General features: G+C 35.9%; 1 protein-coding gene and 1 long non-coding RNA gene across 3 annotated transcripts; one reads left to right on the top strand and one right to left on the bottom strand.

Annotated features, from left to right (window-relative positions):
* The first annotated feature begins 1,061 nt into the window (after nucleotides 1-1,061).
* LOC148272394 (uncharacterized) lies at nucleotides 1,062-16,042 on the top strand. The gene is made up of 6 exons (XM_088240104.1): nucleotides 1,062-1,196; nucleotides 1,843-1,999; nucleotides 9,690-9,819; nucleotides 11,211-11,410; nucleotides 12,217-12,285; nucleotides 15,854-16,042. The coding sequence occupies exons 1-6, from the start codon at nucleotides 1,165-1,167 to the stop codon at nucleotides 16,040-16,042; spliced, it is 777 nt and encodes a 258-aa protein (XP_088096230.1). The 5' UTR covers nucleotides 1,062-1,164.
* LOC148272395 (uncharacterized) lies at nucleotides 2,056-4,382 on the bottom strand. Of its 2 annotated transcripts, XR_015824854.1 has the most exons (3): nucleotides 4,189-4,382; nucleotides 2,855-3,155; nucleotides 2,056-2,341 (listed from the first exon to the last, which is right to left on the bottom strand). It is a non-coding gene; the product is annotated as an uncharacterized LOC148272395 (long non-coding RNA). The 2 variants fall into 2 exon arrangements; XR_015824853.1 differs by lacking the exon at nucleotides 2,056-2,341 and having other exon boundaries at nucleotides 2,654-3,155.
* Nucleotides 16,043-16,517: the final 475 nt, after the last annotated feature.

Genomic DNA, 16,517 nt, shown 5'->3' on the forward strand with positions numbered 1-16,517 from the left:
TGCTGTCATATCAAAGCTTAGCATAGATGACCCCACTAAGTGGTACAAATTTACCAGTAGGACACAGCAGTTTTTAAACAACACATTCCAAAGAAGTATTGGTCGCACACCATTTGAAGTATTGGTAGGTAAAAAGCAAAGGAGTCAGGAGGACTTCAAGATTGAAGAAATAATCAGCACTGAGCTTCTGGAACAATTTATGAGTGAGCGGGAAGAAGTGCGTGAATCTGCAAGGCAGGAAATCGAAAAAGTACAAAGAGAGAACCGGCGCGAATTTAATAAGAAAAGGAAAGCTAGTAACAAGTATGCTGTTGATGATTTAGTTGCAGTGAAGCGAAGTCAATATGGACCTGGTCTAAAGCTCTGTGCTAAGTTCTTTGGACCATACAAGGTCACCAAAGTATGTGGGAAAGACAGATATAACCTGCTAAGAGTTGGTGGAACTGAAGGCTCACGGGAGACGACGGCGTCAGCAGACCTGATGAAGCCTTGGAGAGTGGACGACACCGATGATGATTCATCCGAGGCGGATGACTTGCAGGATGACCGAGTTGTGGGAATTCTGGCAACACCGGGCGGAAGCGGATGCGAGACGCCAGTCAATGTACGAGCGGCGTTGTGCGGAGACCCAGTTGAAATCTTAAAAGTGATTGTATGAATCAAGTCTAATAAAGAAGTTTAATAAGAAATGTTTTCGTTTTATCCTATTCACTGTTCTAATCCTACATATATTCTAAAATAAAGGTGAACGAATTGATTTCCAGTACAAGGAAAATTAGCAACTATGAAATGTTGTATTGCATACGTACAAAATGACTGGTTAATTCATTCAAGCGCTTCCAAAGGGTAGATGATGATTATACCAATAATATTGATGTTCTCTAAAGCTTATGATTTTGATAAAAGTATAAAAATATTTTTATCAAAATTGTATTTAAAAGTATGAGTTTTCTGAATACACATCTGAATAAATTTATCAAATCATAGAGAAAGAGTTCCAGATAAGGAAAGCAAGCTGGTTCGTTAGGAGAGCCCTGAGTAGTTGTCTTTACCAAAAAGCTCTTAGAAGATAAGTAAGCAAAAAGGAAAGGTCAGAAGACGACCCGGATTGCTCTGACTTCTGAAGCTAGGAATCTGCTTTGTAAAGGCCAAAACAAAGGGAGGATGACAAATTTAGGGGTCTCGCAAGGTCTGGGGTAAGCGGGGGTGGCTGACGGAATGCCAGAAGAGTATCGCCTTAGAATGCGATAGAATATGCAAATCTACTACACATGTTAGAGGAGTAGATAATAAATAACTATGTTGTAAAAATAGGATAGCAATATGCGAAAAAATATATGGGGATTAAAACGGGTGCTATAATAGATAAAATAACCCAAAAGATGTATAACATAGAATAGATAGAGTTTAATGAAGGACTTTGAATCAAATAAAAATAGAGAAACGGAGTAAGTAGCAAAATGATCAGTTTAACAAGATATCCTGAATAATGTGGTCTAATTTCACGTCGCACGAGAGACCATTCAGGAGACGTTCTGTGTCAAACAAACAGAGAAACACATGTATTTTATATTACATAAAAAACAATACAAATATTTTAACTGTCTTTCGAATGTTTTGAGTTTACTGTTTACCATATTGATGTGCCATATATATGTTTTTTTAAAATTATTTTTTATGTTTCTGATCCTATATTTGTGATGATATACTCACGTGTCTGTTTCAACTAATTGCTCGTCCCATTTCAACACAGGACTTAGTCCCATGGAGTCGGGACTTGTGTCTCAAATAATGTACTATAAACTTATGTATGTAAATAAATGAATATATTTTTGATTCTAGCGAGCAGCCAATCTTCACGTGCAAGGCGCACGTGTTCCACATCGACCCCAAAACCAAGCGATCGTGGATGTCGGCCTCCACCACGGCTGTATCTGTCTCCTTCTTTTACGACTCTTCTCGCTCACTCTACCGCATCATCAGCGTGGAAGGATCTAAGGTATCCAAATATTAAATTCATAATTCAATTTCAATTTGTTTATTCATTTGATATGTTTATGTATATTACAAAATATAATTTCAATGTTAAAAGTTTTAAAAGAAAAATACTAAGTAATTACAGTAAATGGAAGCTTTCCTCTCTGAACTTTCTTTTAGCAACATGAAAGATGTCAATATCCGAAGAGATGCAATTGAGTAAAGATATCGCTCTTTTTTCGCTGGTTCTGTGAGCAGGAAAATAAAACAGCTTAGCCCTTAAATGCATCGTGTTGGAAATTTCCATCATCCTCAATACTTAGGTATTATTTAAAATCATAAATAGTGGAATATTTTTTAAGTCCTGTAATAATTTAGAGAGTTCATCTATGCATTTAAGAGAAAAGAAAAATAAAATCCACCTTTTTGTTTACAGTTTATGTCAGTTAAAATTTTGACACCGCTTGTTTGTCATTTGCATACTTTTATATTCAAATTTCTCAGTTATTTATAATCTTTTCTAAGCCAAATTTTTTTCAACATAATTCTTACTATTCATACATATTTATTTATTTGTTTTTTTAAGATTTATGTATTATTATTATTATTATTATTATTATATATGTTTGTTTGACGTTAAAAAATATCAAATTCAAGTAATTGTGAATTATAGTATGATGTAAAAAACATAACTTCTTTTAAAAATATTAAGTATACTTTTCATGACTTAAGGATTTTAAAAACTATTTCTCCCCAGAACTACACCTTAAAGTAAACCATAAAACATTTTTTTAAATGCAATATAAAAAATCTTGCGTACAAGGGTTAAGCCTCCGATGTCTAAAGTAGTTATTTAGTTGATCCCGATATCACTTACCAAATGAAAAAAATTCATCAGCAAATATGCATTTCTTCTTTTCCCCAAACCACTGCAGTCAAACATTCCCAATACGAAGTCTGAATAATTGCGCGTGTTCCCCAAGACCAAGCGCTTGTGGAATTGTGGAAGTCCTGTATATATCCTGCACTGACTTTCATATTTCGTAATAATTCCTTCGTCTTTAGAGATATCTGTCTAATTTTATTTTGTTTACCTGTCGTCTTTTGACACTTAACAAACAAGATTAGAAAATGTTTGTATTGACTGGTTGGAAGAAAAATCCGCTCGAAAATTCACCCTGCAAAAATGAACAGAAAACATATTTTTGTACAAAAAGTATGATGGTATTATCAAAAAATACCAATAGAGCAGTGGCGGGTAACCGATGACACGTCGAGACATTTCGGATGATACCAGTTGTTGGCGGACGATCTGCGTACTCTTGTGAGAACTTGTTCTCGGTGTTAAACAATATTAAATCAAATACGAGGGTTGTCTGAAATGTTTCCAACCTCAACATGAAGATAGCAGCAATTTTCAACGAAAATTGGGGAATGTGTTTGCGCATGCGTTGAAAGGTACCCATAAAAATTTCGGCCGTTATGGACGCGCAGTTATGTTTTGACAGACGTTAGTGTGAGTTTCCATAAGTATTTATTTAATAACATATGTTATAAATATGTTATTAAATAAATATTTATTTTTGAAAGGCAATATGCCTACGCAAATTAAAGACAAGTTGGACACTGTGTATAGAGACTCTGCTCCATTGTATACCGCAATAAAATTTTGGGCAACTGAATTTGAACGTGCACGTACCAGCTTGGATGACAAGACTTTTGGCGGCGATTCATTACGGTAGATGAAACTTGGATTCACTGTGCTACTCCAGAAATAAAGAATCAATCCAAACAGTGGACTGCGAAGGTGGATTCCACTCTCCTTACTCACCAGATCTAGCCCCGAGTGACTTTTTTTTGTTCCTTAAGCTATAAGTTGCATTCGGAGGACAGAGATTCTCATCTAATGAGGAGGCCATCACCTTCATTAATGACTATTTTACAGGAAAAGACGCTAACTACTATTCGGATGGGCTGAAGAGATGGGCATCGCTGGGAGAAGTGTATAGATGTAAACGGAGACTGTAGAAAAACCAAAAAAAAATTTGAATGAATATGACTTGTTTCATTGTTAGGTCGGAAACATTTCAGACATTCCTCGTATAAGACACTGACTGACTGATACAGTTTGTAACACTAGCTTATTATTAAAATGTGTGAACCTTCGTTTGAAGATTTAGCAAATGAAATTCGGAAAAAAGAGTCACTCACGTAAATATTGATTTATTTTTGCTTTTTATCAAATAAATAGTTCAAATATAAAACTCTTTCATTCTCAATGACTGCAAAAATTATGAATGCTCCTAGATGTGACACGACGCCCCGGTCAACTCAGATTTTTTTTTAATTTGACACGTCGAGCTAAAAAGGTTTCCGACCACTGTAATATAGCATAATAAGGTAAAGACGCGTAATTTTGAAATGAACAAAAATATGATTGTTTTTGTGTCCATATAAGTACCTTCTTACATATTTACACACACTGTTTGCTTTAGTTGAATTCGGGTCGCAGATATTTTACTTGGTTTTATTTGTTTAAAACTGTAGGCATTTGCCTTATTTTTATCTTACCGTGTACACTTGCCTTGTTTATCTGACGAGTTCTTTATTATTAATCATACATTGAATTAAATCAATATTGAATAAGGAAGGCTACATTTATTTTTCAAGTAGTGACATAAACAATGTAATCCTACTATGAAACATAAATTAATGACAAACTTTTCTATGTGTTTAATCAAGTTTTTATGTGTTTTTATTAAACCAGTAGCCAGCATGTTTGCCTACTATTCAGGAGGTCTCGGGTTCGATTCCCGCTATGGTTGACGTGAAATATTTATTTAACTCGGTGATGTGTATCATCTAGTACACATTGCATCAAATAACTTTAATCAGGTTCAGGTTCAGTGCCGAAATATGGCGTTTATTGGCAAAAATAAAAGTAAATACATGCAATACAAAATAAGTATTTGACATCGAATTCAATTCACGGCGGCCTCCGTGGTGTAGTGGTCAATACGCTTGACTCGCACACGGAAGGTTCCGAGTTCGATTCCTGGTGAGGACTCAAAAATTAAATGTGATTTTTCTCAAGCCTGGGTGTTCTGTGATGTAATTCACAACTGTGATTGGGCCTCCTGGCCTGTTGTGCAAAAAATAAAATACATAATAATAAATATACGTATATAGTTTTATTCCACTTTTATTGATAGATTTTTACCGGTGACCGAGTTTCGTCGTGACCGACATCGTCAGACTGGACTGTACATACGTATTTTTATTATTATAATTAAAAATGCAGTTCCACCAAGAAATGTCGGTAGAAAAACTCAATATATTAAGTATTTGACATCTAATTAAATTGCAAGAAAATAATCATAGCAGCTTCACTAGATACAAAAGTACCTGTTCTAAAGCTACATTGATAATATATGTATTTACAGGGTGTTCTTTAAAACCTGTCACATCTGAAACCAAGATGACCAGTATGGGCAAGAAGACATATTGGCATATTAAAAAAAATATTTAGAACGAAGAAAATTTGTAAAAATGAAATATTAAAAAGAACAAATGGTTGCTTACTTCTGCAGGGGAGAAGCGAGGGGGGCGCGGCCGCGTGGTTAACGGTGTGTCAGACTCCCCCCTCCTCGTTTCTCTCCTGCAGAAGTTAGCAACCGTTTGTTTTTTTAAATATTTTATTTTTTAAAAATTTATTCGTTCTCAAAATTTATTTTTATGTGTCAATATGTCTTCTTGCTCATACTGATCATCGTGGTTTCGGATATGATAGAGTTTAAAGAAAACTCTGGATACACTATACTACATTATAATAAAAATTATAATACTATATTGTAATAAAAATAAAGAAATAACAAAAATAAAACACTAAAAACATTTGTGAACAACTTAAAAAATTTAAAACAATGATAAGAAAAATAAAATGTAAGATGTAAAAGAATATATGATAAAAGAGTATATAAATTAATTTTTAATTAATAAGTATTTTTTTTAAATTGGCAACTAACAGTTCGAATTTTAAAAACTAAAAACCTAAGTAAAGAAAATTACAGATATGAAAATAATGTACAAATCAAATGAAAGAACAATAGACATTGAATATTAAAGATTGAAGGCAGCATTGAATTCTTATTTTTAGAACTTCATCCAGCTGACTTCTTCCAATTCTCATGAGCCACTTTTTAACTTCAGCTGGAAATATTTTTACGGAAGAATGAGTAATTTCTCGAGGTAACTTATTATGGCATTTAGGTCCTATAAAACTTGAGTGTCTTTGGGCAAAAATTGTCTTCATTTGAGGAACTACAAGACTACCTTTAGTCATGGCTCTAGTTTTTTTGGAGTGTATTTGAACTAGTTGAGATATCATGGACATCTTTTAACAGGGTCATAGTAAATAACTGTCTCAATTCAAAACTTTTAGTGGTTCTGAATGGCACTGAAATGGTTTTTTGAAAATGATTAGTATAATTGCTTTTTGAACTATATTTAATGGTAAAATAAATAAAACAACTTTGTTTTTAATCACTAATTAAAAAAAAAAAAAAATATTCCACCGACCGGTTTCAAAGCATACAAGCTTCTTCGTCGAGGTTTACGTAACTAATGAATTGATTCCTTTTTTATTTTTATCATGTTTACTAAATACTACACTACATAGAGAGAGTGAGACAATTTCACACGTCACACGCGTTGTTATTTCGCCCGCGCTGCGAACATGCGCTAATGTTTTTTAAATTTTTTTAGCAATTAGATATAAAATATGATCACTTTTGACTTCAACTAGAAATAACTGAAGCAATCGCCTATGAATATTCTGTTTCCGATCTAAAATCTCTTTTTTTTTTGCGTGTGTAATGACTTCTCAGCACCAGAGCTCGCGAATGTTTTTGGCACAGTAAGGGAAGGGTTGAAAATGTTTTGTAATCAGGTTGTGGTCCTGTGGCTAGTGTCTCGGACTCACGGACCAATGGTCCGTGCTTCGAATCACTCTACCCCAACTCGATTCCATGTTCTAATAGTGAGTTATTTACAATTCATTGAAAATGGCCCTCAAAATTAAATATTTGGGTAAATCATAAGAACGCAAATATTTCTTTTTTTTTAAAAAAAAAAGGTGTTTTTACCATAGAATATGTTAAAGTCCCTGGACTGGTGCCTGGGCCTGTATTACAATGGAAAGTTGACATTTATCTGCAATTTTATCTAAAAAGTCAAATTGAGTCTTCTGTATAAAAAATATAATAACACGTACATTTAAAAAAAAAAACATATTCAATTACAGGTCACCGACGAAAATACTTTAAATTTTCAAACTCATTTTCGTACATTAATACCGGTTTTACTAGATATACCTGAGTATAAGATTGATCACCTTACCTTACTTTATTTATTGAATCGGTACAAACTAACGTAATAGTAAACAATTGTTTTTAATTTTTTTTTATAAAAATAAATATTTGCATTTTTATGATTCACCCAAATGTTTAATTCTGAGGGCTATTTTCAACGAGTTGTAAATAACTCACTATTAGAAAGTTTGGTTAGAGTGGGAGTAGTCACTGGACCACAACCCGATTCTTTCGTTCAATAATATTTTTAGGACCCTGAATTGATTTTTATACAAGAAAACTTACCCAGGGTTGTTATTATTTTAAATCTTAAATTGGGGAAATAATTATGACATCACCTAAATATCTTTTTTGCTTTAAACAAAAAATAGTGTATAACTTTTTGCTATCGAAAGTTAAACTACTCGATTAAGTTTTTGGCTAAGTAAGTTATGAGCGAATGTGACCAAGCTTATTAGACTTGTCATGTAATGAAAAATGAAGGCTAATCTACGTCCCGTGTCCCGTACCCCACTTTCCCTCTTCCTCCTACATATCTATTAGTTTAGCGAGACACATTTACTTCTTCAACATTTAAGTCATTTTGTTAATATGTTGTTCGTACTTTATGATTTTTAATGATCGAAGATTTTAAAAAGGTTTTTTATACAACTTAAACCTTCGAGGATAAGGAATTTTACAACAAATTTTAAACATTCGTAGTACTGACTTAATGGTGATTTAATATACCGAATTAGCTCAAATACAATGCGGCCTCGAATATAACGCAACCTGTAAATTTGGAGCAGGAATGAAATGAAAAATTTTCTAATCTTAACCCCGAATATAAAATAAATGTTTTTTTTTTTTAATAATGTTTAGATTAATAAGTATCGCGTTATATTCGGGCTAATACGGTAGTAAAAATTAAAAAAAACACTTTTAAAAACAAGTCAATTTATTACTGACCGGTTTCGGAGTAACACATGAGCATATAATTAAATAAATACTTTAAGTGGTTCAAAACAAAGTGTAAAATGTGCTGTAGTATCTATTTTTTATTTTTTTTACATGCGCAAAAAGTTAAATAAATATAATTTAATAAATATAATCACCGTACCCCGTTTATGTAAGAAAACTCTTCAAGGGATCATAAATAAATGAGCCTCTTATTTGGTTAGATCATTTCTTGTAGGGAACTTAATTCTAAAAGTCATGAACTAAACGGGCAATGCTACTTGAAATTCGTATTAATCGTCTGAATTAATGAAAGGTTTAAAGTGTCACTAATGAAGCTGATTGGCTGAAGTAGACATTAATTTGTTTGAATGTTTAGAATTCATATGAAGAGTCTTCAGTTACAAATGTTTAAACATTTGCTTTAATCATTTTCTAAAATAAAACTTCTTCTTCATCATCTTCAGCCTTGTTCCCGCCACTACCGGATAAAGCCCTCTTCCAAATGTCTCCGCTCCTACCTATCTCCCGTTTTATCATTCATGCTTTACCGGCTATCGAGGTAATGTCGTCCACTCATCTTTTTTGTACTAATGTAGTAAAAACTCTAAAAAACAACAGCGATTTTACTATTACCGTGGATGTTTATAGATTGTTTTATAATATAAAGTTTTCAGCTCTATATTCCTTTGCATCCGCTTTCACACAAGTGTGAGTTTTCTTTTCATCGAAAAATATCAAAAATGTGCGAATATGCCATTGGCAAATTATTCCTGAACGGCACGATGGTGCGTGAAAATTAAAAAATGCATAAAAGTATAATGAATGGTAACTGATACACATTGTAAAGTAATCCCATAAATTGCTAATAACATGTAGTTGGCTCTCCAAATTTACCCAGTTTCTGTTACTTATTTATTTATTTGACGGACTTATGCAGTCCATTCTAACGATGGTAAATACAATTTCTTATAATAAATACAGGCATTAATAAAATAAAATACAACTAAATAAATTAAAGCTAGGACAAAAAAAAATAAAATTACTACCTTAAGACAGGATCCGGTCTATCTTAGTGATTTTTTAAATCTATAAAGACACACCAAAAAGTCCAGATCTTGTGTCGAGTTTACAATATGACACAATTGGGACATTGGTGCATGCAAGACATAGTTTGTGCTGTGTTGATCGAGGAACAGCACATTATTATTTCACAACCGGGGGATTGGAACATTGAATGCCACTTGTTCCAGTAACAATGATACATCAATTAAGCCATTCAGTAAATTAAACATAAATGTAGACTTGAGATTTTTAACATTGACTCCATTTCTCCGTAAGTTGTAAATCCTATAAAATGTTTACTTAGGTTAATACATAAAATAAGCGCTGTTAATCTATTTCCAGGCGGTAATCAACAGCACAATTACTCCCAATATGACATTCACCAAGACTTCCCAGAAGTTTGGCCAGTGGTCAGATGTGAGAGCCAACACGGTGTACGGGCTCGGCTTCTCTTCAGAGGCTGAGTTGGGCAAGGGTGAGTTGATTGAGATCCGGGCTGCTACTCAGAACGCTATCGCGGCCATAGAAAAAGCTTTTGTAGCGCATATTTACATACTAAATTAAATACGCGCTATAAAAGTGTTATCTACAGCCGCGAGAGCGTTCGGAATAGCAGCGCTGGTGTATTAATACAGGGTGCGGCAATGCTATCTTGCTAATTTTGTAGATGGATTAATAAAAAGTTCTTCTTGGTACAACATTTTTATTTCTGAAATTACAATACAGAAAATTTTATGTTTTTTGAAAAAAATGTCGGACAAGTGGTGCCCGTCATTTTCTAAACATTCCCGCAAGAGATCTCTGAAGCGTCACACAACTCTGGAGTATTTCTTGTGGTGTACGGCGAATTTCTATGCGGATTATCTCTTTCGGGTTTTGTAAGTTTCTCGGGCGATGTTTGTAAACTTTGGCTTCGAGCCCTATCAGCATATCATTTAGAATTGACTGTCACCGCCTGATTTCCCTCTTCAAAAAAGTAACGTCTAATTTTTCCATTTTGTGCCAGTGAGTACTATGCTGTATGGCCAAAGCGCGCTGTTTCTCCTTCCGCACTATGTTTGCAATTAACAGTACTGACATAAAAAATTCCCAGCTGCCTGCACATATCGACGCCATCCCCACCCTTTTAGGACCAATACTCTTGTCACACGAGGTTATTAAAACAAGGGAGATAGCAATGCCGCACCTTTTAAATAATTCATAACGGTTTGGTGATCATTCTTATCCTACGCCCATCTGCATGCGAAGATGCATATGGCAATGCATTATCAAGATCTGTGCAGTATGCAAAGCTGAGACAAGCATTACGGACAAAATGAAAGGAAGTGTTGGTTCGGACATGTAGAGCGAATGGACAGCGAAAGAAGGGCTGAACAGATTTATAATGCAAATGTTGATGGATCCAAAAAACGAGAAAGGCCCAGACATGGCATGACCAAACCCACGAAATATTTAAGAGATACTTGTCAAAAAACTGAATTATTTTTATTTATTTATTTATTCTGGGTAATTTTTATAACACCATGGAAATCACCTCGAGGGCTCTGTATAATAAACATCGTCTTTTAGCTGCAGATCGCATAGGTGATTTAGATTCTAGCTCGCCCACTCCAATTATTTTGAATTTTAAATAATATACAGTAGCTAGATTACAACACGTCTTGCAGCTACATAGTGGACGGATGGTAAGAAATCTAACCCCCATTTACATTTTACAAAATAAAGTTACTAAAATGAATTAATGTAGTAAGAAGAGAGATCTGTACGCAAAGACAAAATGGTGTGGCGTACTATTCACTCAGCCTACCCGTACGGAGAAACATCGTCACGGTTTGTTTGTAATTAAAAGTGTTTTCCCTTTCCAGTTTATCGAGAAGTTCCAAGAAGTGAAGGAGGCTATCCAGCAGTCAGGCATGGGGGCGGGGGGCGGCAAAGGGAGCACGGGGGGCCACAACAACGGCTCCTGTGCGGTCACGCCCGTCACCAGTGCCACGGCTAGCCCCCTGTCTCATCGCGCGGCCGGGGATGAGCACCTACTGGAGCCCCCTAACGGGAACACACAGGTACGGTGGATTTCAATAACCACTGAATTATTCATATATACGCCCATTGGACATTTTTAAGGAAGATATACATTATAAATATTCTTTCACATTACCCAAAGAGCGGTCAACCAAGGAACAGAATGGTTAAAATGCTTCTTTTGATTCACAAATCATAACTCAACCAGTATATAGTATAGTATTTAAAAGCTAAATTAATTACATTGGTAACTGTATTTCATTGGATTTGTCATCATTCCCCTTTCCGCACCTGCATTGCAGTAAATCAAATGCAGCACCCTGACAGGAATCGAACCCGGGACCTCGAGAATTGTAGGCGAGAAGCGCCAACCACTACACAACGAAGCGGACATATCTCCACTCAATTTCCTTGTTCCGAATTTTTACCTGAGAGCAGTTATCGAGTCGAAAACACTCCCACTCCCAGGAATCGATCCCGGGACCTCGAGCATAGTAGACAAACACACCAGCCACTACCTTACGGGGCGGACTCTACTCAATTTCTTTTTTCAGGATGTTCACCTGTTCATCAACGCTCGTCCCAGGTTCCGTTTCTATTTCACACCCAGAACTTTATTCTCACGTAGACTCTGAGAAATTTACATTATTTATTGGATTAGTCCCAACTTTTATAATTTGCATCTGTAAAATTTATTATTTCAGCATTTACTAATTTGATTATTTGATAATTGAATTAGGTGTAAAATACATTCTGAAATCAGTGGCGTAGCTAACTCTCGGGCTGAAGTTGACAACTTTTAGAGTGAACTATCTCTACGCCACTGACCGGGTGTTTATGTTATCAGATGGTGAAGTCGGCTGACAGTGAGGACGGGATGTCTCTTCAGCGGGGACATTCCATTAGTTCTCAGCAGGTAACCTACACACTGTGTAACCGTCCCCTCGCACCAAGTGGCATGTTACCCCGTACCAACTCTGTATTTCACTTTTCACTAATATTTTTTGTACTGATCATTCGACAAGCGAACACAGGAAATTTCCAACGAATATTATTTATCTGTTATCGGCGGTTCATTCGTCAAGTTCCTCGCTAAATTAACAATTTTAACTAGATGGAGGCACATTTATTAGGATTGTATAGTATTTGGAAAATGATCTAAAATGCGTTAAAAATAATGCGACATATTTTATCTTACAAGGACATAGTCAAACTGAATACATATGATGTCGGTTTGACAATATTCTAACAAGACAAAATGTATAAAATTATTATCTGCGGAGTATTCTAGTGTTTATAAATATTGCACAATGAAGTCCCATCGATTGTCTCGATAAATGGTTGAAGTTTCCTGTGTCACTATTCAAAATTTAATTCCAGTAATATATAACTGTACAAAATATGACCATGTATCCCTTTTACTAGGTTATCTCACGAGTCTTTATATTATTTATTTATTTTTCAACCTAAAATTGAATGTTCCTAAAGAATCACTTAACCTAAATTATTTCTCTACATTTAACTATTTAGGGTTTAAAAGTCATTTCGAACCACTATGTAATCAAACTTTGACCATTTAAAACATTTTCTAGATAATAAATAATGTTGAAAAATATGTAATTGTTTTAAAATTTAAAAATGGAATTTCGGGAATCGGATAAAATATACAAAAGACTACTGAGAAAGCCTAACATATTATGTATGTCATTTGTGTCATTTTTAAAATCTTAAATTCCGTGGTGCAGTAGGCACTTTGGAAGATTTACGGTTTCTTCACCCGTTCCCCGAATATAGCCACAGTTTTCTTCCAAAGTGTTTTTGTGTTTTGCATTATTTAATATATTATGTTCCCAGCACGATGAACTATATGATATTATATACTCCGTATTAATGTGTGACCCTGTAAAACATTAGTCTTTACTTCAGTATGATTTTAATATTAATCCCCCGCATTTGTAAGCACCATTTTACTATGTAGCAACTTGAATCTGAAATTCTGTACGGAAGATTCACTTTGTGCCAAATGTTAGATAAGTAATGTTCTCCTTTATATAATATTTTCCCGCTAATTTTGTCTCGAACGCTCTTTATTTTTTGTAATGTTACATTTAATATATTTCCCTCGATATGCTTTTGCGAGACCTTATTTTCAGCGTTGAATAACAAAAACAAATAAAAGAAACCAGCTGACTGATGTAGTTTGCAACGCTCGCTTGTGTTTAAAATGTACAAAATACCAACCGTCAATTATTGAAGTTTTCGCAAATGTCATTCAGCAAAATAAAGGTCATTAGTGAAAATAATTATCTGTTTTAGATTTGTAATGATAATAAATAAAAAAAAAAAAAAACCCGTCCATTTTCTAGGGCGGCAAAAATGCAATTAATTATTATCATATATATAAGAATATTTTCTTAGATGTGATATGGCGGCACCCAGGCCAAGCCTGGCCGAGCAAAAAAGGTTACCTATCACCGCGCCAGAGCGTAGCTCGAACGGGATCTTTTTCTTCTTCTTCGATGACGCCACAGCTCAATATCTTGGTCTTCTTCAGCTTTAGCTCCGCCTGTTGTCAGCCGCTGTTTTCCGATTTGCAACTTGTGAAGCTGTGCTGCATCTTTCTTTTTATGTCATCCACGCACCCAGCCTGGGTCCTCCGATCCTTCGTTTACTCCCTGGAAGTACCCGCGCATTTGACATTCTTTGGGCTGGACGCCCATCTCAACTTGAGCATTTTTATATGTGTCGAGATACTAGATAGGGGCTTCATAAATGCTGTACAATTCGTAGTTTCGTCTAATGCGCCACTCTTCTCCATCATTCGCGAGATCACAGATTCAACGAAGAACTCTCCTTTTGAATATGCTCAGTGCTTCAGCGGACTTAACAGTCAGTGACAGTGTCTCGCATCCGTAGGCTAATACGGTCCTTAATACAGTCTTGAACAGGGAAATATTTTTCTCCCTGTAAATAAAGCATGGGTAACTCGAGGTTCAAGTACTCGAGCTAGAGTTTCAATCGGCTCGCAGATCAACTCACATTATTTTGCGCAACTGTCGCTAGTCGCGAGCTCAGGCGCAAACAGCTATGGCAGTGAGCCGAACGATGCAGGTCGCACCGTTTGGCTCAAATAAATGTATGGTTCACTGAATCACCGCTAACGCGGCGCAGTGAGTCAGCTGACCTGATATTTCATTTTCAGTAAAGAAAACGAAACTCACAATGTACCTCTACAAGCTGTGAGCCTGCCTATTAGAAATTTGAGCTGCAGCTAAACGGCTCAAAGCGTTCGAACGTCTTTTAAACCGGTTCAAAATTGAGTTACCCGTGCCTACTGCGGATGCTACGGGACTTAAACACTGGTAGTAAGGAGAAATATGTGTTGTTGCTCGCCGATATTAGTTTTTTTATCTCTGTTGTTTCCTCGTTACATTCAATGAGAAGAGAGCCTAATTATGGGAATTGGTCAACTGCCTCAAAAGAATAATTATCTATCTGCTCACTACCTCTTGTTCTGTTGGATGGATTTCGGCTTCGACAAGCTCACCTCACGTGCAGCGGTTTCCAGGGGGTTGACGATTTCCTTGACAGCCGTAGGGATCCTCCAACTATATTAAGGTCGTGTACATATCCAACCATCTGACTACTCTCGGAACGTATATGGGATAGTATCCAGTATCGATTAATGTACTGCGGATGACGTGCTCCAGCACTAGGTTAAAGAGAGTTGGAGCCAGTCAAGTCAGAAGCCAGTTTTTAATGTTAAAAAGTTAACATTAAAAACGAAGAATTATTTTATAAATAATTCTCAACACTGCAGAATTGAATAGCACCAAACTTTTGTGTACAAATTAAGTGCGTAGCATTCTGGAGAGTGGTGCGGTGGTGTGGGGTCCTGAAGAAGCCACTTGCTCACTAATGGTGAAGAGGATACATAAGAAGTTTCTTCGTTACCTGTGCATGAGGGAGTGTGGATACTATCCATTGCAGTACCCACCATTGTTCCTTTTAGGTATGCTCAGTATCGCAAGTTTGAGGGCCAGAAAGAGCAATACCCTGCCTATGATGGCCTTTAAACTTCTGAACGGTTAACTTACATTCCCAATATTTTGGACCGCATAAAATTATACGTACCGATCGACTATTTAATAGCTAAGCAACACATACCATCTGTTCTTCATGAATGCAGGCCTAATTTTCTTTTGATGCCTGTGGGGAGGATGATCGGTCTGTTGAACAGCCTACCGAGAGAGGTGGATCTTTTCCATGCTGGGATTACCAGTTTTAGACACTTCCTTTCTAACTATGTATCGTAATGTGTATTAGTAACTTATTCGTCTTTGTTTATTATTGTTTTTATGGACTACTCGTATATGTTGGACCTGAATAAACTATTGTGCACTTATTTTAAATGTGCATTGTAATTGGTAATCGTGCTGTATTGTGCATTTAAATAAAATAAAAATGCGTGTTTCCCTCGGCAGTCGGAGTCCCCCGTGCACAGCGTAAAGCGCGGCAGCTCAGGGGGCTGCCCCCCTCCGGCGGGGGGCGCCGGGGGCGGCGGCAGGGGCGCTCTGCCCTCGGAGGGCGGCGAGGGGGGCGCGGGCGGGGAGCTCATGCACCCGCTCAAGTACGAGAATGACCGCCTGAAGCTAGCCCTGGCGCAAAGGTAAGAACCTCTCTTTATTATTTCAATTTAATTCAATCTGGTTGTGGTCCCGTGGCTAGTGTTGCCACTCACAGATCAAAGGTCCAAGGTTCGAACCCCACTCTACTCCGACTTGATTCTTATTTTCTAATAGTGAGTTATGTACATTGAAAATGGCACCAAAGTTGAAATATTAGTGTAAATCATATATATGCAAATATTTCATTTAAAAAAAAAAAAAAAACAAAAAATAGAAAATAGAAAATTTTTCATTAATATTATTTACCCAAACATTTATATTCTGAGAATGGGAATCAAGTTGTGGTATAGTTGGGTCTCGGACTTCAGATCCTTGAGTCCGGGACACTATTAAAAACATATTGACCTAACAAACCATAATGTTTTCTTATCCTTATAATTCTAATTAGCTCTAGCGAATGAAAAGATTTACAATGCGAATGTTGATAGATACATAAATCGAGGAAGACATGGCACGACCA

Source organism: Micrasema longulum, unplaced genomic scaffold (assembly GCF_059751315.1).
Source record: "Micrasema longulum isolate JH-2025_06_02 unplaced genomic scaffold, ASM5975131v1 h1tg002344l, whole genome shotgun sequence".
NCBI lineage: Eukaryota > Metazoa > Arthropoda > Insecta > Trichoptera > Brachycentridae > Micrasema > Micrasema longulum.

Excerpts from the sequence above, each read along its gene's own strand:
- LOC148272394 (XM_088240104.1), top strand. The coding sequence starts at position 1,165 with ATGACAAATTTAGGGGTCTCGCAAGGTCTGGG. Across the intron at positions 11,411-12,216 it reads CCCCTAACGGGAACACACAG|ATGGTGAAGTCGGCTGACAG; the intron begins GTACGGTGGATT and ends TTATGTTATCAG. Across the intron at positions 12,286-15,853 it reads ATTCCATTAGTTCTCAGCAG|TCGGAGTCCCCCGTGCACAG; the intron begins GTAACCTACACA and ends TTCCCTCGGCAG.